Raw genomic sequence first — 21,897 nt, 5'->3', positions numbered from 1 at the left:
TCTAATAAGGGGCAGCTCCTGCAGATAGGGAACTGAGTACCCACTACACATGTCCAACTTAGGATAAATAGCGAACCTGCTGTGGCATTTGCAAAAACCTGGTACAATATCTGATTTATGAAGGGAGTGCTGTCTTTTTGGTAAAGTCAAGTGAGTGGGGCTTTGTTTAATACAGACTGTGTGTATTAAAGGTTCAACTTACTGTGCACATTATATGATACTGCTCTTGAATATCTGGGATAGGATGACCTATTCATTGGGGAAATAACACTGCTGAATTTACAAGGGGCCCTGGGAATAACTGAAAGATAACTTCCTACAGTGACTACTTTGTATGCATTTGCAACACAAGCTACTCTGTACAAACAAGAGAATGTTCATTTTAAGGCTTTGGCCATACAGTCACATCAAATTTTGTCTCAGAAAAGCTATTCCTCTTGCACCCTGTTTTTGAAAAAAGGCAGGGCTCAAAAGTTTCTGTTCTCTCAAAGGTGGCTGTGGGTAAAACTGTGCATTTTTTTTTTTTGCAGACTTTCAACCACAGACTAGTCAAAGCGCATCTCAACTCTGTTTCAGAAAGCCGGGGAGATGTGACAGACTAATGCCATATTGAGTTTGAACTGTTTTTTACATGAGTCAAGCATACCAGTTTGTTTAAAACACACAAATGCAACATACAGAAAGCCAACAGTACTTACATCAATATCTAGGTCTTCTGATCTGTATTTGTACAGAGTTCCCCTACATTCATCTTGTGTCAGCTATAATAAGGAAGAACACTCCCATCAAACAAATTCACTAAAATCATGCAAAACAGTGTGCAGTCTAGTTAACATTTAATTAAGCATACATTACTTCATATTGAATGTTAAGCACATAATATGCCTGAATGCATTTAATCAACACACACACACACCATGTAAATTTCAGTTCATAATGGAATGCCAAATATGGATTGTCAGAAGGGGAAAGCACATCAGAGCTATTTATTCTTGCTATGAAGGTAACCTATGAAGGTAAAGCTAAGTCTGGAATTCCATTCATTAGTGATGTTCAAAAGTCTTCAGAAAAAAATGACAAAAAACCTTAGATAATAGCCAAAACAAGCGAGAACCAACAAACAATTTGGGGCGGGGCGGGGGGACAGTGAATAAATTCTCAGTTGAGAATTCTGAACATTTTCTTTTCTTTTACTTCTTAGTCTCCGAAAAACTCAAGAAGAGTTACATGAGATTTACAAAAAAAGGACATTATCTGTGAAGACAACACAATGAAAACTGTAAATGCCCTGTCTTTGACATGCAGGTTTTATTACTTCACTCTCAGCTTTACTGTTAAATAAGACTTTTAACACAACACAAGTAGCTATACACTACATACTCCTTTACACAAACAACTGGGCAGGGGCAACGCACTATTTTGACAAATTTTAAAAGAAATGTATCAAGCCAAGCAAGATTTACACCAAAGTTACACTGATGAGGGACTACATGGAAGAGAAACAATCAATTCAGATAGCAGAGGATGACAGTTGGGGTTCTACAACGGGCTGGAAAATCATTCAGATGTCTAAGTGCCAGTAAGGACTTTAGATACCTGAGTTTTCCAGTGTGGCTCTACTGTATATGGCTCCAATGTTATTGTTTGTACCTCCTTGCCCCCAATATTATAAGGGGCTAAATGGGACTGCAGCTAACACAATAATCACACTGCAGTCATGAAGACAGATTGTTGACATATTACGTTCTCTTTCCAATTCTAGATTTCAGACTGCCTAGTATAAAGACACAGGTCAAAATATCTAGACAAACATTTCAGCACATGCATTTTAAAGTGTATTAATGAATGGGGCATTGAGGATATTCTGCACTGGGCCAATCTCCAGAGTGTGGTTAGGATACTGGGAGCAAGCTGCAGGCTCCTGCGTTCCTACTGCTTCCCTCCTGGCTCCCATTGTATAACCATGAGGTAGTGCCAGGTCTGCATTAGCAGTAACTGTGGCTGATGTGTAAAGGGATTGCCTTGCCAACCAGAGCATATTTGAAGTACATTTTCAAACCCTAGCTTGCTGATTAGGTATGCTGATTAGTGCCAATGTGAACATAATGTTACATGATGTTTAAAACTGACAAGGAAGGTGGGAGAGGGAAAAGGAAGAAAATGGCAAATCTACATTAAAGCATATTTGCTAACAGTTCACATGTCGACTATCTTCTCTACCTTCACATACATGCACAGGGTTTTTTGTGTACAATGTAAGCTCTCTCTCTCTGCTTTTAAGGAAGGGCTACATCTGCAAGCATGAGGCAAGGGTTTAGCCAGACAAGCATTCCAACCACAGAATAGAACCTCAGAGGACTTTTAAGTGTTTCATTTCAAGGCATATCCTCATGCAAATGCACTGTGTGACGATCTGAGATTATGCACGGTGTGATAAAGCCATATAAGTAACCTTGCTTTGAAATGAACATTTAATGGAATGAATACTGGAAGATGAAAAAGCCACAGCACCTTTGAGTGTCATGAAAATTACAGATTTTAATTTGTTGTGATGTTTAGTACCTAACAGGGCTTTCTCATTTTTAAACCCACTTGAAAATGGACTACAGATTCCATGTTGACTGGAGAAAGAATTGAAGAATGGAAATATCTTTTTTCATAATAATAATAATAATAATAATAATAATAATAATAATATGCTCAAACATGGCCAATGTATATCTGGCCAAGTTTACAAAAGGAAAAATACAAGATATATGCCTTTGTTTTTAAGAATTATGGCATGGATGCGTACATTTCTGAAGATGCACCCAATTATCACTTTGTAGGCAATTCTGAAAAGTTTACTATTGGAACGGGTTTAAGCCTAAAACTCCCCCCCCCTAGATTATTTTCCAGATTTCTTGGAAGATAAGTTGCTTATTTAAAAAGATCTGTACTCTAAAAATCACAAAGGTGTTTACACATCTGTTGCTCAGCCTTATCTTTCCAATTATCGTATATAAACTCATATAGAGTTAATTCTACATAGGGATAATTCACAATATGTTACCTTAGGGTTTGCATACTCCCTTCTCTTCTCATGAGCGCCAATTCAGTTTTCTTCTGGGTTCACAGAAACAAAGGTATGAAGAATTCAGGTTGACTAGCCACCATGGTTTGAGGCTACATGTGAACCATAGCTAGGATTACTGAAGCCATTCTTTAAATTCAGTTGCATGTCTAGAGTCACAGGAGGTTGTCATTGGCTCCAGAACTGTAGCCTGAAAAATTTAGTTGATGGAAGACCACAAAATGCAGCACCAGCTTTCAGTAATTTGCCAACTCTTTTCTGGGAACCCTGTTGTTCCTGTGAAGGTTATGAAGCTTCTTCACTTAGAAGCTTGGTAATAAAAGACTCATTTTCCTGAATGACAGCCTGCTCATCATATATAGATCTCGTTAATGGGCATATGGAAGAATATAGTCTAATGTGCTCTAGGGGAGACATTGCATAGTTTCCATAGATCAGAGGACATTAGATAATCCTGGATCAGGCCAGTAGGCCTATATAGACCAGTACCCTCACATTGGTCAACCAGATGCTTACAGGAAACATGTAAGAAATCCTGATAACAATAGGACTCACTTCCTCCCTGCTCTCGAAGTTTTGAGCTATGGGTATTCATAAGCATATGACCTTTAACAGTAGAGAAAGAACATAATTCTCTCTCAGTGGAAAACAGCAACACCACTTTATAATAGACCCTTTTAGATGCTAGTCATAGCAGACCATCACCAACTGTAGCAGTGGCTTGGGTGATTGAAGGTTTCTCAATATGTTTCTCAAAACACACACCAGAAGCCACCATTATGATTGAGGCATAACATTTAGTGAAGTTGACAGGGGTAATTTTTCCACTCTTTAATGCAAAATGCTCTTGATATTTGTAGGTTTCACATCACATGACAATAAAAGCTCATCAGAAAACAGTTTCTGCTCAACTGCTTAACACCAGAGCACTGACTCAGGGCACAGCGCCATCTAGTGCCCAAGCACCTGCACTGCCTATCCGACCTCACAATTTAATTCAAGTACAGTACCCTATCTCTTCATTTATCACAGACAGATTTCTCTCTTTCTGGTACTCAAGAAGAAGTGAAATTTATTATGGATAGCTATGTATAATACATACTGAATTCTGCTGCTGAAATCTTATTTTATAAAGCTACCCTATGTGTGCAAGAGTTTTGGCTCGTTATGACTTAAAAACTCACAAAGCACAAAGCCTGAGGGCATTAAAATGGTTTTAGCAGCTTGGGGAAAGGACGAATAATAGTACAAAGCCTCTGTGTGCTTGTGGACTCAGCACACGTAAGACTTGCAGCTACTACACAACTCACAGTTCTAATGAGGATGGAAGCTGACAGGCATTTTTCAAGGTAGCTGCTTAAAGTATCATCCATATGGGGCTGGTCCTTTGTAGGCTCCAACCCTAAAAAGAGTACTACCATGCCCCATTTCCCCAGGCTTTCCACGCAGTTGTGGAAGTATAACTTTGGGAACATCAGACTAGGACTGGCTAAACAAAGTTTGTTGCCTGGGACAAAGCCAAGATGACACCCACCCATTCCAACTCCATGTGCAAAGGTAAACTGAACTGGCAACTTCATGAAAAATCCATTTAATTGTTTCTATCAGACACCACATAAAACTCTGGCATGTGAATAGTGAGTTGTATGTGGATTGAAAATGTTGATAAAGATGCAAAGGATTTGCTCAGAAAAAGGTTTGTAGGCAGTACCTGCTCTGACACAGACCCACCCACCCAACATGCCAGTTTCTATAATGAATCTTTCATTAAATAGCTCAGCTATTTAAAATCCCATGGAAACATTTCAGAATTTAAGGGCAGTGATTCAGTACAGGATGAGCTTCTCCAAGTCACCATCTGCATATCCCTAATTATATATTTGATATTAATGAACATGACATGTTGGAAGACTATTTCTTCAAGCTGTTTTTTTAAATAAACGCAAGATTAAAAGCTGTGAAAACAACACTTCCCACCTGTGCTCTCAATTCCATTAGGCCTCAAAGGCTTTCTCTAGGTACCATGCATCCATGAATGATCAGGCAGTTCAGCCTTCAAGACCTTCCAGAGTCAAACTATCAAGTATGGTGCTAACTCAGTGTAAAATGATGAACCAATTTTAGTCCTTCCAACCTAATGAAAAGCAAAACCAAATAATTAGGTAGCTAAAAAATTGATAACAACTCTCTGCACTTCAAGGGCACCTCATTTCTTTTTTCATTCCAAGCTGCAGAACTTTCCTTAGAGACGCTAGTTTCAATTTGGCAGATAAATCTGAATACCAATTTGGCTAGTGAGTCTCAGCCAAGTAGCAGATAATGAAGCCAGCGTTCACCCTTCATTTTCAGTAATACTGCATGCTGTTTCCCCCCCTAACTTATGTAATAATTCACAGATGGAAGCAAGGGAGATAGCATGTTAACTTAAAAGTTAACAAAGCGCATGTTTGAGCAAGATTGTAGTGGCACAAAAAGCATTTCATTACACAATTTCTACTCACAGGAGATGCCAGTGAAGTGGCACAATTTTTTTTGCCTACGTTGGCAAGGTTACCAAGTCTTGCCCCAAGAGGGAGACTGTGTCTTTATCAGCTGCTTATTCGGCAGACATTTGACAGATGCAGGTTCTACCATCATAGCTGCAGTGACAGAAGCTGCATCTTCCCAAGTTCTCAGTACATGGTGTGATTAAAGGAAAAGGCAGCAGCAACCTTATGCACTGGTGAAAGCTAAAGCTAGGGCTAACTTTGGACTAGAAGCTAGAGAGCCTCTGAGTTCATAGGCTGAAAAAAAATAATGCCATTACTTGGAAAAACAACATAATGCCAGAAATTTTATTTGGTACGGGGTGAAAAACCTGTTGACATCCATGTTGTTTAGGATAAAATTCTTTCACAAATTAATTTCTAACAGACAAGTTGATGTTATATTTCCATTCAGCACATTTCCCCTCCAAATATTTTATCATGACTTGATACTGACTTCGTTTGCTGTGACTTTCTGAACACACGGCCCTTAAGAGCTATAGCCCCCAGATCAAAATTATTTTGATCCTTTTTAACTCCCAAGGGCAAAACAAAGCAGCTGTCTAGGAACCTACAACAATTAGTAAATTCATTCCTAAAATGAGAAGCTGCCAGGAATGACAAGGTAAACATTGCTGTCATGCTTTAGTGTTAAACCAAAATGAAGTTGTTCCTTCAACGGAAAAAGAAATAAACAAAAGAAAATGAATCGCATAGATCCATGCTATGACAAATGTTGGAAGCTTGTTGGCGATTTTATGAATTTACTGAATTAACCTACAAAAACCAGCAAATTGCCAAATATTCTGAAACAGAGAAAGTTATCCAAAGGGATACACTCAATACCCATTGACAAGTACGTTCAGCAAAGCCATGCTAACAATATTGCAGCATTTTATAAAACACAGATGACTTGTGGTTTTCCAAAACAAATAAGAGGAGGAACACCAATGTTATGGGTAAACTGGAGGGGACAACCAAAAACTGTCACTGAGGAAAAATTTGCAATGATAAAAAGCAATTTCATTCACTATCCAAGACCTTACTTGATGGTACAGTTGTGGTCTTAGCGCCGAGTTCTCAATCATAGTGTGAACCATGATGATTAAAGGTTCATTCTCTTTCATCTATTTCAAATCAGGAGGAGCATACAGCAAACATCAGTTTACAGCACGGCTAGATTTGAAAGACGACACTGTAAATATAGCCTCTACTTTAATTATTTTCTGTTAGTGCAGCAGTTCATATTTCCTCTCATGCTTAAGCAAAGCTGTACATTTGAAAAGCCTGCTAAGGCCAAACTAGAGTACCTACAACCCATATTAAGTTTAACGTAATGATTACCAATAAGCATTTCAGACGTTTCTCTAACTCAAGCTGAAAATGTTCAATCATCTTTAACAAATGGATATGATGGACAAATGGCTAGCCTCATTAAATAAACCACCCATACACATTATCAGATTTACAGCATAAATAACACATTAATTGTATTAGGGATAGTTGCACACCATTAACTCTGGGCAAAAGGGAGGTTTCTGGGGCAAATCCTCACTGTCAACATGGGGACTAGATACTGGGCAGATGGTTGAGTTTAGTCCAGATTTTTCTCAACTTGATAGTCATTTTATGGAGAGTAGTGACCTTGACCCATGTACTGTATATTATTATTTTCCTGAACACCTGTGTTGGGTCAGTCCAAAGCTATGGCACAACATGTAAACAGATGAATAGTGAACAAGCAAAATCTTAGTCCAAGTTGTAGACTGAGGTAGTCATGAACAATTGTGCTTATTATAGCTTTTCACAGTGTGAACGGCAATAATGTAAGCCCTCCTAGACAGTGAGTGCTCATTTGTCAGTGTTTTATTTTGAAATACGGTACTTTATGATCTGCAATGTAACACCATAACATTGATAACATACAGCAACTATATTTACCAAACTCTAATACAGTACCTATCTTTTACAGTATAATAATTTTCAAGGCTACATTATAACTATTTATATAAACTATTTATTAACTATGTTCACAAATACTCTGTGTTGATGAAGTCAGTAACAGATTTTGGGAAGCAGCCAGATTTGGGAAGCAGAGTTTCAGAACATCTACTTTTCATTTCAGTAGAGCTTGTTAAGTCTCATTTAAATGAAAGGAGGATGAGTGCTTGGAGAACTAAGCCTTTAAAGGATTCAGTTCAACTAAGAGGGAGTATATACATTTTAATATTCAAGGAAATACACAGGTTATATCATATATACTGTCATAAGCAATTTGTGGGTTGCCCTTAACAAAGAACCTGCTCATCTGTCTACTTAGGGAGCAACAAGCTAACACTGGTTTCTCATGCAGGCCACATGGCAAACATAAAACCTAACTTTAAGTATGTGGCACAAGGTGATAGGGACCAGAGTGGAAATTGTGTGAGGACTACAGTGGAGGCCCACTTTTTTTATGTGATTAGACTTCGCTGTGGACTTATCTACAGCACAGTGTATGTTTCCCCAACCTAACTGCACTCCAGATGTTTTGGATCACAACTCCCAATATCCCTCCCCATTGGCCAAGCAGGTGGGGCTAACGGCTGTTGTAGTCCAAAATATCTCAAGGGCTTGGGGAAGGATGGAATGGCAGACCAGCAGTTATTTCCAGACCACACTTCTGGAGCCCATTTTCCATCTGCGCGTAAGGAACGCGACTCAAAAACTGTGAGTAGAGGGTTGCTTTTAAAATCATTATAGACAGAGTCCACATCCTATAGAAATGATGCTAAAAAGCATGTTGTTAAGCATCTTACAGACAACACTAGATTATAAACTTCTGAACAGGACTGTATTGAATAGGAAAGCTTTTGATTCTTGAGAATTCCATATGCTGAGAATTCTCATGCATACAAGTAGCCTCTGGAGGTTAAATTGCAGTTAAACAGTTTGCCTGGTTCACTACAATTTAACTATTCCAAACCTAGGGTAGATTTTCTAATAAGTTTAGTCTATAAGTCCTTCTGATGGTCATAAGCTGCTCCAATAGCAGAATGGGAAACAATGCCCTTTGTAAGAATATCCATAGCCGGTACTAAAATCTTCCATGATCAAAAATTATTCAAGGGCCCAGAAATATCACCCCTTTTTTTGCTCAGAACTGCAGTTACAGTCAGAGACAGAACTGAATATAAATTCATGCACTGTCACGCTTGAATATTTCAGTTTGCTCAAAGATGAATACAAATCAAGCATCTCAGATTTTGCTGCTTTTATATTAAATTACACATCAACTGTACATTTAACTCTGACTCAGCTAGATAACAAGCCCAAGTGGCAGGCAGATAGAATCAGTCTGTGATTTATCATTAAACATGGCTATTGTAGGAACGCAGCCTAAAGCTTGCCGATCAGAAGGTCGGCGGTTTGAATCCCTGCGACGGGGTGAGCTCCCGTTGCTCGGTCCCAGCTCCTGCCAACCTAGCAGTTCGAAAGCATGTCAAAGTGCAAGTAGATAAATAGGAACCGCTACATTGGGGCGGGAAGGTAAACTGCGTTTCCGTGTGTTGCTCTGGTTCGCCAGAAGTGGCTTTGTCATGCTGGCCACATGACCTGGAAGCTGTACGCCGCCAATAATGCGAGATGAGCGCCGCAACCCCAGAGTCAGTCACAACTGGACCTAATGGTCAGGGGTCCCTTTACCTTTTTATGGCTATTGTAACCTGGTTAAAATGAACTCAGGGATACTTCTGAACTTCCTACCAGAATGAATGATTAACCCCAGGGTCCACTCTCTCCTAATCCCTAGTTATGTAGTAAAAAGAAACTAGAATTCCTTATCAAATACAATTTTATCCTTATGCATATGAGAGTGGTATAAAACAGAGAATCAACCAATTATGTCTAGATCAAAAAATAAAATTAAAAAGGAAGAGATTGGGTGTTGGCAGCAACTCGTAAAAACAGGGAATGGTGCCATGTGCCAGCACAAGTGGATGATGACCCCACTTTGTGCTACTGCTTGATGGAAAGCACTTCATCCTCAGCACAGCTGCCATGGACTGAGTTGTAAATGCGCTGCATTATTGGTGGTGTGTCAAGTGAATACATGCTCTCATTTCGGGAAGCAGATAAAGGGAACTGAGAAAATCTAAAGAACTCCGAATTCCTGTGCCAACAACTCAGCAGGCGCAAAAAATAATGGGCAGATATGCAGTTTTCAAGTTCTGTGCAAAGGTTTTTTGAAGTATTCCTCCCCCTCCCCATCCCCCAAATAGATGGCTATGATAGAAGTATATCCTTACTCATTACATTAAATGTTTGTATATATTTAGACTTTGACTGCAGAGATGAGGTAGACAAAAGCCAGGTATAGCTACTGTGATAAACACTAAATTTTTAGGATTATTTTTAAAATATTCATTTTGCATTCACATTAACAATGACATGTAAATAACTGAACCCATTCAAATATTGGACCCCATTTTATTTTAGCAGACAAGCTGCAGCATTAGGACAGAGTATGAATGGCACAGAACAATGACCTTTGCATATAAATTGTGCTATCTGCACTTGGAGAAACATTTTCACCACCTGCCCTGTAAAATTTTAGATGAGACAGTACCATTAAAAAGTTTAAATGATAAAAAATAGTGTCAACATGTTATCAGATATAAATATACAAGAATAAGCTATGAATCCCACCTGATGATCCAAATATATGGCATTCCTTTGAAGGTGATGAGAAAGAATCTCATTCTAGCAAGCAGCATTCAAAGAGGAAGGAGAGAAGAAAAGGACAGATATGAAGATGTGGAAAAGGTCAGTCAGAAAAGAAAGAGAACTACAAATTCTAATTTCAACCTTTAGACTATATTGTCATATTAATCCAAGCGAGAATTACATTGAATTCTGGTCTTCCTAGAATTTTCATTAGCATATTTTGAAAAGCCAATCAATACTCCAATGACAGAAGGAAGCAAAATTATAACCAAACATCTGCTTTTGAAAAGTAATAAAGCATTAGTTTGCAATTGCAGATTTAGTAATATCAGCCACACAAACAACTTCGTAACATTAAAACAAAATTAAGAAAAACCACCATGGTCATGTTGAATTTACACAGACAACTATAAACCCTTTGATACATTTGTGTGCATTTTCTGCTTCTAAATGCTTATTATAAATCATTTCAAAGATGAGAAAACAAAATGAAATGGTTATGGTAGATTGTATTTATCACCACCCTTACCTACTTGGGCTTCATATTTATGTGTAATCTGCGTAACTTGCAAAATTTCAGACTCAATTAAAGTGATATGTATTTGAATGCATTCCTATTTTTTTGTTGCAATGTATTCAACATCCACATTAGAACTCAAAGGGTTAATAGCAGACCACCACAGATGCCAGGAAAACAATGACGCTCTAAAAAGCTACATTAGAGGAGGTTGGCACCAATGGTACAATGCAAGCTTGGATTAATGAATGGCTAAGAATAAGTGAAGATGGCACATGACAAACATCACTTCATAGCTGACCTTTGGGCTGCTGGCCTCAAGTTTTAGTTGCATGAGTTGTGCTAATGTGTGTTCCCGGATACTACTCAGTTCGGCTTGCTGCCTTCTCAGCTTTATAAGCAGCAGCGTGAGCTCCTCTGGCTGAAGGAGTATCGTATGAGAAGCCAAAGAGTGGAAAATAGGTTAATCATTATCTTGCACAAGACTTCAGATATATACTTGTGTTTGATAATGGTGGATATCATGCTATATCTAAACTGTGTGAACCTCTTCAAAATAAAAAGGAATCAACAATGTCTGCCAATAGAATACAACTCAACTAAGAGGAGGTGAGAAGAGCTTTAAAACTGCAAAGCTTCTGAAACTCATGGTAATAACTTCTACACACAAAAGCTAGCAATATTGCATGAAGGGAGGAAGAAAAAACACACCACGGTCACGAAATATAGAGGCTGGGTATACTCAAGTTTTGCTTGGTATGTTTTAAAAGAATTGGATAGCAACAGAAACTAAGGTATCTGAAACAAGGAAGAGTCTTGTAGCACCTGAGTAATTTTTTCAAATGCTGGCCAAAGAAAAAACAAAGAATGAAATATTAAAAACACACATACAACTTTTACTAAAAGTATGCATTGTAAAAATACACTGTCAAAGTTTGTAGATCCAAAACACAACACACTTTCTGTTTTTTCTCCTTTAAAGCAATCACAGCAGGTTTTTTGAGAGTCTATTTCCCAAACACATCTAAGATTTTTCAACACAATTATACATGCTAGAACTTGAAGGTTGAATAGGAAGATCCAAATGCTTGAGAATCAAGGAAAAATTAAAGAACAGTACTGTAATACCATTAGCCCAAGCCAAATATATTCTGGGGGAACTCCATGCTACTGACCCAAAAGCCTCCACTCACGCAAAGGAAGGAGACTGCAGCCCTTAAACCAAAGCAGCTACACATATATTTAAATTCTTAACTAATATAGGGTTTTATCCAATTGTGTCCATCCTCTGATGGAAGGATTTGATTTGATCCACCAATACTTCTGTAGACTAAAAAGGGGTGTGCTTGATGTTCAGAAAGCTCCCTTTCCTCCTGCAGCCCCCTACCACACTAAGATCCCCCTAACCACCTGGGGCAGTTTTTAAGGAAGCTCAGGGCTGAAGAGGGAATGGGAAATCAGCAAATGTTGCCTCTGCTCACTTCCATTAATGGAAGCATCTGCTAGCTGAACTAAGGAGGCTTCCATCAGTGGAGGGACACAATTGGATGCAACCCAGTCAGTGCTCCATGTTGTTCTGATTTGTATCTGTCGAAGAGAGCCAACCTAGTTCTTGAAAGCAATAGCACAGGGATGGGGAACCTGTGGCCCTCCTGATGTTTAGTAGCTCCCATAAGTTCCAACCAGCATGGCCACTAGTCAAGGATGACGGGAAGTGTAGTCAACATCTGGAAGACCATGGGTTCCCCACTCCTGTCTTAGGAGTACACTTTTTATCTCATCCAAATTTAACACTTGACTAAATCTTCATAACTTATACGTGGTCTACCCAACCCCCAAAGTACTCTCTCTTTGTTGTACAGGCTTTCCTTGGCTCCCACTCAACCTGCACTCTGACCTCAGCCTTCCATAGACAGCTCCTCCTACAATGACCACATCTATTTAATTTTCTGAACAAAGCACCTTTGCAGTGGAACCCTTCGTTGTAATTTATTCTTATGTATTCCTAATGCAGGGGTGGGAAACTGGTGGCATGTGGACCAGTCACAGTGCCTTTTCATTCAGCTCACCATCTTTTTGCAGCAGTGGTGAACAAAGAAGCACATCCTGTAATTGCAGCATTCCTTACTTGCTTTGGGCATCCTACAAGCGGGGCCTGAGCCCAACAGCACTCTCTCCACCTGTGGTTTTCAGGGATTAGTATTCAGAAGCATGTTGCCTCCAACTATGGAGGTAGAACAGATCTATCACAATTAGTAGCTGCTGCTAGCATTATCCTCCATGAATTTGTCTAATCGTCTTTTAAAGCTATCCAAGTTGGTGGCCATCACTGCTCTTTTGTGGAAGTGGATTCCCTAGATTTAAATATGGTGATGCTCTGCCCACTTCTCTCTTCTGAAGCAAGTGCACAGTGAAGATCCTCAATAAAAGCAACATGAAACAACTAAAACCATTGGTATTTGTAGGTTGTTTGTATGTAAACGACATAAACAAGCAATTTCTACTGAACAAAAGTATGAGTTGTGCATCACTCAGCCCACTTTTACCCACCTATGAATGCAACTTCCAATGTGATTCTCAAGCAGAAATTTGTTCCCTCACTCTATCCCAATGTATTACTAGCTAGTAAATCCCAAAGATTCATGTCCTCAGTTCTTAACAGTTCTTGAAATCTGAGCTTAATTTACAATTCAGATACTGACACATATATCAGCTCTCTCATAATTATAAAGCAACCAATTATGTAAAGCATCTTTTTTGTCACGAGATGTCAAATGGAGCAATTTGCTTTGTATATGTGAAAGACCTAAGCGAGTTCTATCACATGCACAAAATTTTTCTGAGCCAGGGACTGCTCCATTTAGGCCATGGAAATGTTCCAGTACTCGTGTGACACATTCTTTAACATATAAACCATGAGAGGTCAGGTCTATTATTCAGGCATCCACATCACTGGGCCCCCACAGAGTTCTGGAAAAGGGCTTCAACTGTGATGCTGATAAGCTAAATAATCAGAAATCCTGAATTATATAGTACAAGTAATGAACTGAAAGTATTCCTTGTCTACAGCATATGGTTTTAGCAACTGGCAGTGTTAAATGAATTCCAGCAGAGGGAGCAGGAAATTTTCCTATATTCAAGAGCTAACAGGTTTCATAATGATTAACCTACACTCCCCTAATACAGTATATACTCATTGGTGTTTCACTTGGAAAAACATTATTTACTAAGAAATGAGGGGGAAGAGAAATCGCCTGGAAGAAATTAAGGTTTCAGCTAGTAAAAGTGGTCATATTTGAGTTAAAGGTCTCTCAAAAATGTTTGCTCAAATCTATTATCCCTCATCTAAACCTTAGGTATTGAATGGTAAAATACTTTTAATGATGCAAATAAAAATGTGCAATTAGTGGATGGATAGTTTCCTTTCATAAGACAGCACAATGTATAATAAACTGCCTGCAGCACCAATTTCCTAGTTAACTGCAACTTCCATTCTGCAGCAATGAAAAGCTCTGGTAATTGGTATTTTCCCTCCACAACTGAATTAACAACTTAATGGTAGGTCAATTTGTGAAATGAACAACAATAAAATCTTAAAGGTGCCTTGCTGTTGCTCTAGAGATATTTAAAATGAAATACTTACATTGCTCAAAAAGACAAATTACTCACAGATATAGTACGAATAGCATTTGAATTAAAAGGTTATCTGATTACTCTTGTAAAATTTAATGCAGCATCCAAATAGATTTAAACTGTTTAGAAGGAAAACCTCAATTTAATGCAAAAACAAAGATGGAAACTGCATTTAATACAGATTCTATAACTAGAGTAGTCACTGTGCTACGTGTTGTATTTTATGGGTTGTTCTTAAATAAAAAATGATGGGCTAAATATAAAAATGCCACTCACCGTTTTGCCTTGCAAGCTCTGGGGAGTAATAGGCTGTACACTCAGACCTGCTGGCATCGACCTTCTGTCAGGCACAAAGACATGCTGCTTTGGGGAAAAAACAAAACCGTGCACATATAATTCGGGGTGCCTGTCAAAGCTTTTCAAACCAAAGGTTAAATGTTGAGTTTAAAGTATGATTTTCCAAGTCAACTTAGGGTTTATGAAAGGTGTCTAAAGTGAAGGTTCTGGTTAATAACGTGCCAGCAGAAATACACTAAATCACCACACGTTCAGCTTGAACCTTGCAAATGTCAAAATGCCCTCGAAGGTCCAAAAAGCCCCAACTCCAACTAATAAGGTATTCCATTCACTAAAGTTTGTACCATTAAGTGCTCCTAATTAACTGCTTTTTAAAAAGCCATTGAGTGCTCTCCTATAAGCCACTGCTAACCTATCCATTCTTAAGGAAATCAGCCCTGAGTGCTCCCTGGAAGGACAGATCGTGAAGCTGAGGCTCCAATACTTTGGCCACCTCATGAGAAGAGAAGAATCCTTGGAAAAGACCCTGATGTTGGGAAAGATTGAGGGCACTAGGAGAAGGGGACGACAGAGGACGAGATGGTTGGACAGTGTTCTCGAGGCTACGGACATGAGTTTGACCGAACTGCGGGAGGCAGTGGAAGACAGGAGTGCCTGGCGTGCTATGGTCCATGGGGTCACGAAGAGTCGGACACGACTAAACGACTAAACAACAACAACAAAAATGTCCAGAAACTAAAGTAGGACACGTTTATACACATTCATGCACTGAATAAACGACACGTTTTGTCCTAATTCTTGGCAAAGCTGCTTTTTTAGAAACAGACACATACACAGCTCCTTCCCATCATATGTTCTTAAGACTTTTCCTGTGATTTCAGAACAATATACAATGCAATGCACCCATTAAGTGTGAAGCTGGGGGTTGAAAAATGTTGCACAAGGGAACAGTCTTAAGGGAAACTTCTCAAATAGCAGTACTTTCAAAAAGGCTAAAGATGTTCAAGCACAAAATAAATACACTCCATATATGCAAAGAATGGAAAATGCACATAATATCAGATCCTTGTCCTATTTGTACACATGGAAGAAGTGAATGGGAGAAGATAAGAAAATGTTACAACATTTGGGGCTTTTTAGTTTAGGGAAAAAGGTGAGCCAGGAGGGGCATGATAGACAAAATTATGCATGGTATGGAAAGTTTTTCTCCTTTTCTCATAATACAAGTGCCTAAGGCCATCCAATGAAACTGAATGTTGGAGGGCTCGGGCCAAATAAAAGAAAATACTTCTTCATGCTGTGCATAGTTAAACTATGGAATCTGCCACCACAAGAGGCAGCAATGGCCATAACCTTGGATAGCTTTAGAAGAGAATTAGACAAATTCATGTAGGAAAAGGCTATCAACGAATAGTAGCCACAATGCCCATGTTGTCTCCCCATCACTGTTCAAAGCAGTATGACCCTGAATACCAGTTTCTGGGAATCACAAGTGGGAGAGCATTGCTGCACTTAGGTCCTACTTGCGGGTTCAGCATAGGCTTTTGGTTGGCCCCTGTGAGAATAGGAAGCTGGATTAGAAGGGCCTTTGGCCTGATCCAGCAGGGCTCTTCTTATGTTCTTATGCTATTGGATAAGTGGTTGAATGGGTGGGACCTACACAACAGATGTGGAGTTCGTTATTTTATTTGTTTGTTGTGCATCTATATAGTGCACATAAAACGTTGTCCTCTGGGCAGTGTACAGGCCCATTAAAAAAAACCTTAAGATGGTCCCATCACTGAAAAGGCCTTCTCCCTAGTGACTGCCTGCCCTGCTTCATTGGATGGGCCAATGTGAGAAAGGGCCTCAAATGAAGATCTCAAGCAAGGACTTCTCAAGGGTCAGAGATCTGTCACAGACATGCTAACTGCTCAGGTGAGGTGGGAGGCTTAGCTGGGTCCTTTCGAACAAGCAGCTGTTTATTTGGGAACATCCCGTGCCATTTTTCTAGAAAAAGAGGTGCCAAAACTTACAGTGAACTCACTTGTACTCTTATTATGGCAATGGCGCCCACCTGAGAGGTGCTAGAACTGAGTTCTGCCTGGGAAAAAAAGCCCTGGGAACATCTCATGTCAGAGGAAGCACTGGCATATGAAACGGAAATACTTTATCTTTCAACCCACCCTTAAGATGTTCTACTCCCATTAACTCCTAGTGCAATTTTCTCAATTATATGCTAGTTCTGTCTATCACAGAGAGAGCTAGCATATAAATCAAAGCTAACTGTATGTTCTTAACTTGAAACTTTATATTTGGTATTTCTTCTGTGAGCCACACAATATCAATACATGATGGAAAGACTATAGTTCCAAGTTATACATTTTATAGCACATAGTAACTGAAGTAAAACAATAAAAACATCTCACCTTCGTATGATGTGGCCTATGCCTGCGGTCAATTGTTACATCACCTCTTTGCACTGGTGAGGACACTTCTGATCTGTAGTTCCTCTGAGGTGAGTATCCTTGGAAACCTGCTATCGAACCATGGGAAGGTGATGTGGGAATCAAATGCATTGTTTGATCAGATATATTAATCATGGTTTTGGGACTACTTAAAGTACCATGTCTAGTAAGTGTTGTTTGCTTATTGTAAAACTGCCGCTGTTGCCACTCGTAGAGTTGCCACATGGTGTCATCTCGCATAGATCTTCTTTTGTCTTCAGTTGGCAGTGATCCAAGGGACTTGTCATAAATAGAGGGTGTCACACTGCAGAGGCTGTCTGGCCTGGTTTTGGTATTTCTTGGTAGAGTTCGATAACCTTCTGGATATCGAGGTACAATTTGGGGTCGATGGCTTGGCATGTTTCTTGGCAATGTCTGATATGAAATTATGCTGAAACAAGAATCCTCCTTTAGTAACTCAAAATGTAAGTAGGCACAGGAATAAACAACATTTAATTTTCTTCTTCTCTAGTCTACAGTATCTCGAGGGTAACAAAAATTATTGTAACCCCTCTTCTTTTTTTTTGCTAAGGCTACATCTGTTGTGGCTGAGCAGTCAAACTCACAACATGTCATTTGTAATAGACTTTTTTTAAAGTTGGGTTTATCTGTATCCAAGGAGAACCATCTATGCACTCATCCCTGAAAGAGGTAGCTGAGATTCCCCTGGTGCCACAGAGGAGATCGCCCACACAGCAGTGGCAATAAGATGGGAAAACCCTATGAGCTCCTTGGAGGAAAGTTGGGTTACAGGCAGCCAAAATACACAATTTCCCATATGTATGGTGAAAAGGAGTATTCACATTGTTGGGGACTCTGCAAATCCCATAGCTACTGATCTAGGGGCCATGATCAGTCCCATTTCCCTACTGCTTAGATGGAAACTAACGCTGCAGCAGCCATGCTTCCTCATGGTGTATGCATATATGTTTAAGGGAAAATGATTGTTCTGGCAGCCACAACAACAAGAAGAGGGAAGAAAAACGTGCAGAAATGCAGAGGCCTTATCTACCTGTAGTCAATCTATGGAGGTTGCACAGCCATAAAAATGAGTCTTCTCCAGTTAAACATATGCAATGTCTGGCTTTGCTAATCTCTCCTAAGGTTTACCAGCTTCCTTCTATCTCCTTTCCCTTTTATACTATGGGATACATTGCACATCTCTTAGTTTCAAGGACTATTTTTCTTTCTTTCCATGAAATAACCATGAAATCCTCCTTCAGAATTATGGTGTGGTGAACTAGTTTTATGGAGCAGTTGGCCATCTGCGGCCAATACATGACCTGTTCAATTAATTATATATTTTCAAATTGGCCAAAAGCTCCAGTCCATTTGATTCATTTCTCCCTTACTATAGCTTCATGTGAAGGCAGTGCACTGGGTATGCTTGCAGGTAAGTGGGCGGGGGGGGGGATAAAAAAAGCTGAGGGTGACTAAGACTATTTTTGTGTGTGGGAGGAGTAAAACAAATTTTTGTGCTCGTTAGCAGCTTAGAGGGTTTCATCTTCTTTCATTCTAAGTCTTACACCTTGCTCCTGTTGGCGGATCTTGGGGTTCTAGTAAAATACAAAGTAGATTCCACAAGGCTGAACACTGCCTTCCGCTGCTGTACAGCCCCAGGCATTTAAAAAAACCAAGTGCTTTTAAGGGAATTTTGAACATTGAAAGCTGAATTGAGGCTATGCAGAGGCAGGATAAAGACAGTTACAATATTGGTATTATTTCTTAAAAAGGGTTGCATTATCTGCAACTTGCCTTGAGGCAACTGCTAATCACCATCGGCAACCAAGTGAGAGTGACAATTTGCTGGCTTAGATAGGAGAGGGAGTAAAAAAGAGGTTCCCTCTATCTCATTTCTACTATTTGTATTATATTTGTGCTTCTGAACTTGACTTCCTTTCATTACATTGCTCTAAGTACTGTGCTTTAAAGGTTTAATATCCCCGCAGTATGTTCAAAGAGAATGGAATTTATTTATTCCAAAGCAGTAAATAATGACATAAACCCCGGCATCTCTCTTTTACAAATTAACTTTAAACAAAGCCATCGTTTCTAAGTATATGACCTGTGTTAACAACTTCATCCATATTTAACTAACAATATGTTCTCCATGATCAAGAGGATTTGGCTCCTGCCAGTTAATAATGTTTTATGAATAGCTTCTGCTGTTATAAAACTCCTACAATGGAATGAGTTTGTTTGGGACTATAGCCAATGTAATAATACCACGACAAAACCTTTAAAAAGAATTCAAATTGGGATAGATTCATAGTTCTTATGCCTGTTTACATTGAAAACAAAACCATTTAATGCAAACATGTGATGAAATGTAAAATATTCCACTCCTACCCCTTCTTTCTGGGAATACTCGATTCATTCTATTATATACCTTGAGTGGTACACATTTAGCACTGTGTCCCAGAATGAACATAATGTTTCTGATCACATAATCATGGTTTGGAGAATGGGACTGCGCTGTGCACTTGTGCTTTTCCTCCTTCCCCCTCACACATTAATTTACTTTTTCAAAGTCAACCATAGTGCAGAGTTATGCCTTTTATTAATAGATCTTAATTTTCCATGTATGGGTTGTGTCCAGGGTGGATAAAAATCAATGATTTTTTTAAAAAAATCAAAAAAATCGGATTTTTTTGATTTAAATCGGATTTTTTTGATTTAAATTGGATTTTTTTGATTTAAATCAATTTTTTTGATTTAAATTGATTTTTTTAATAAAATGCTTTTTGAGGAAAACATATTACCATCCAAAGGTTATTCCATCATGAAATAAAGATTAGTTTTTTTAATTTTGTAGTATAAGGTTGTATATGTTTAATTTTGGGGGTAAATAAATTCCATTAATCCATTCACAATGTCATGCTCTTCCAGAGGTTTTTGTAAGATTATTGGGCAGTTTCTCTGCCTACAAGATATTATCACAGGTGCTTGGTTTACTTTTGCAGTTCTCAAAACTGAATTTGACTCAACAGAGATCACATGCCTCTTCTTCACAGCAAAAATGTTATAACATGAACAGAGTTGAGAAAAAGACCTTAATCCTATTGTTCTACAAACCTATGAATACAGAAGCAACCCCTTCAGTGCTAAGTTTCAAGAAGTTCAGTGAATAGAATAGAAACAATATTTTTCTGATTGTTTGGAGTGGACAGTATTTAAGTTTTTCATGTGTAGGCTGGGCTGACAGTCTAAGTTTCTTAAAATATATATATTTTGTTTTTGTTTAGCCAAATTAGTTAACAAACATGGATGTTTGTTTAAGCAAATAACATTTGCTGAAATGTTATTGTTTCAGTTGAATAAATCTATTTAAATTGTTATTATTAAGGTAATGATTATTTTTCTCCTTCCTAAGTACAACAGTAAAGTTGTCCAAATATGAATGATTAACCTATTAAACTGGGGATAAAAAAACTAATATGAAAAGTTGTTATTCTAAAAATCTTCATCTACTTGCATATTAAAGTTATACCAGCAAGAATTAGTCTTTATGATTTAAATCAACTATGATTTAAATCAAGCCTTACTGACTAGTGATTTAAATCGTGATTTAAATCGTGATTTAAATCAGTTTGATTTAAATCAAATCCACCCTGGTTGTGTCCCACCCCCGCCAAAAAAATGTCATTATCAAATTTTGTTTATATGCATGCATACCCTTCCTTAAGATATATATACTTTTCCACGTGTAACACATAAATTAAAACCCCACTGAAACTGGGAGGAAAACTTAACATGGTTACGGCTAGAGGAGGAAGCTGGGAGGTACGATAAAAATGTACAATGGGTTGAGAAATACATTCTAAGAATCGCAGGGCACCTCTGTGCAGACTTAAGTTTAATAAAAAAAATTAAATATTTGAGTGACTATTGGACCCAGGATAAAGGATACTCATCAACATTAAGCCAACTAAGTTCCGAAGTGAGGACGTCAAAATAAAGCCAAATTGAGTAATATCCCAAGAAAACAACCAATATAACTCAAACTGTTGTCTTCTCCTCAAGTGCAACTGTAACTGAAGTTTGAAATCTCAAACACTTCTTAGCGCCTTTCATTAACTCATGAAAGTGATATTTCAAGTACAAGTTACATTTAAAGAAGTGGGGACTGGCAATGTTTTGCTTGACCTATCATGTGACTGCTCTTCCCAAAGCAAACTATGGAACCAGAGTCTTCACTCACGTTGGGAGCTGGGAGTTAGAGAAGAAGGTGGGATACTGTGGTGCCACTTCTAGATACTTAAGAGTAATGCTGGAGTGCAATATTTTACATTTAAAAAACTGAGCAATGAGGACTAGGCACTGCTGTTCAGATTCCTGCCAAGGGTTTGCTCTCACGCAGAACCACAATTTCACATCCTAACACTACTTACTACTTAGTGGTGTCAATCATTTAGTCACAGCATTAAAACACTCTAAACAAGTATTGGAAATGCTCTGTTGGTATCATAAATTTTCAACTTTTAACACATCCACAGTATAAAAAGGCACATGCCTGCTTTGAACATTGTGATCAGCCAAGCCATGACTTCACACACATGTGCATATTCTGGGGAATGAGTCTGCATCTGTTTTGCTCATCCATGGTCGTTTTGCTGGTGCATCAAACTGAGCCTAATTGAGTTTGTGGTTTAGGCTTCCCGT

At 38.6% G+C, this 21,897-nt stretch overlaps 1 protein-coding gene across 15 annotated transcripts in view; it reads right to left on the bottom strand.

The window, feature by feature from the left end:
• The window catches only part of PLEKHA5 (pleckstrin homology domain containing A5), a 177,383-nt gene that overhangs the window by 15,487 nt on the left and 139,999 nt on the right, over positions 1-21,897 (bottom strand). For 4 of the 15 annotated variants that reach the window (XM_035127620.2, XM_060279147.1, XM_060279146.1 and 1 more), the window contains 5 exons: positions 17,158-17,626; positions 14,729-14,815; positions 11,121-11,240; positions 10,285-10,338; positions 699-761 (listed from right to left, as the gene is read on the bottom strand). In XM_035127620.2, the coding sequence (XP_034983511.1) occupies positions 699-761; positions 10,285-10,338; positions 11,121-11,240; positions 14,729-14,815; positions 17,158-17,626 (793 nt within the window). Of the gene's footprint in view, positions 1-698; positions 10,339-11,120; positions 11,241-14,728; positions 14,816-17,157; positions 17,627-21,897 lie in introns of those variants that run through there. The other 11 variants (XM_035127637.2, XR_004693348.2, XM_035127621.2 and 8 more) reach the window with 11 other exon arrangements.

The sequence above is a fragment of the Zootoca vivipara genome, chromosome 10 (assembly GCF_963506605.1).
Source record: "Zootoca vivipara chromosome 10, rZooViv1.1, whole genome shotgun sequence".
NCBI lineage: Eukaryota > Metazoa > Chordata > Lepidosauria > Squamata > Lacertidae > Zootoca > Zootoca vivipara.
The sequence above is the reverse complement of the archived record's forward strand: the minus strand, read 5'-3'. Positions and strand labels throughout refer to the sequence as shown.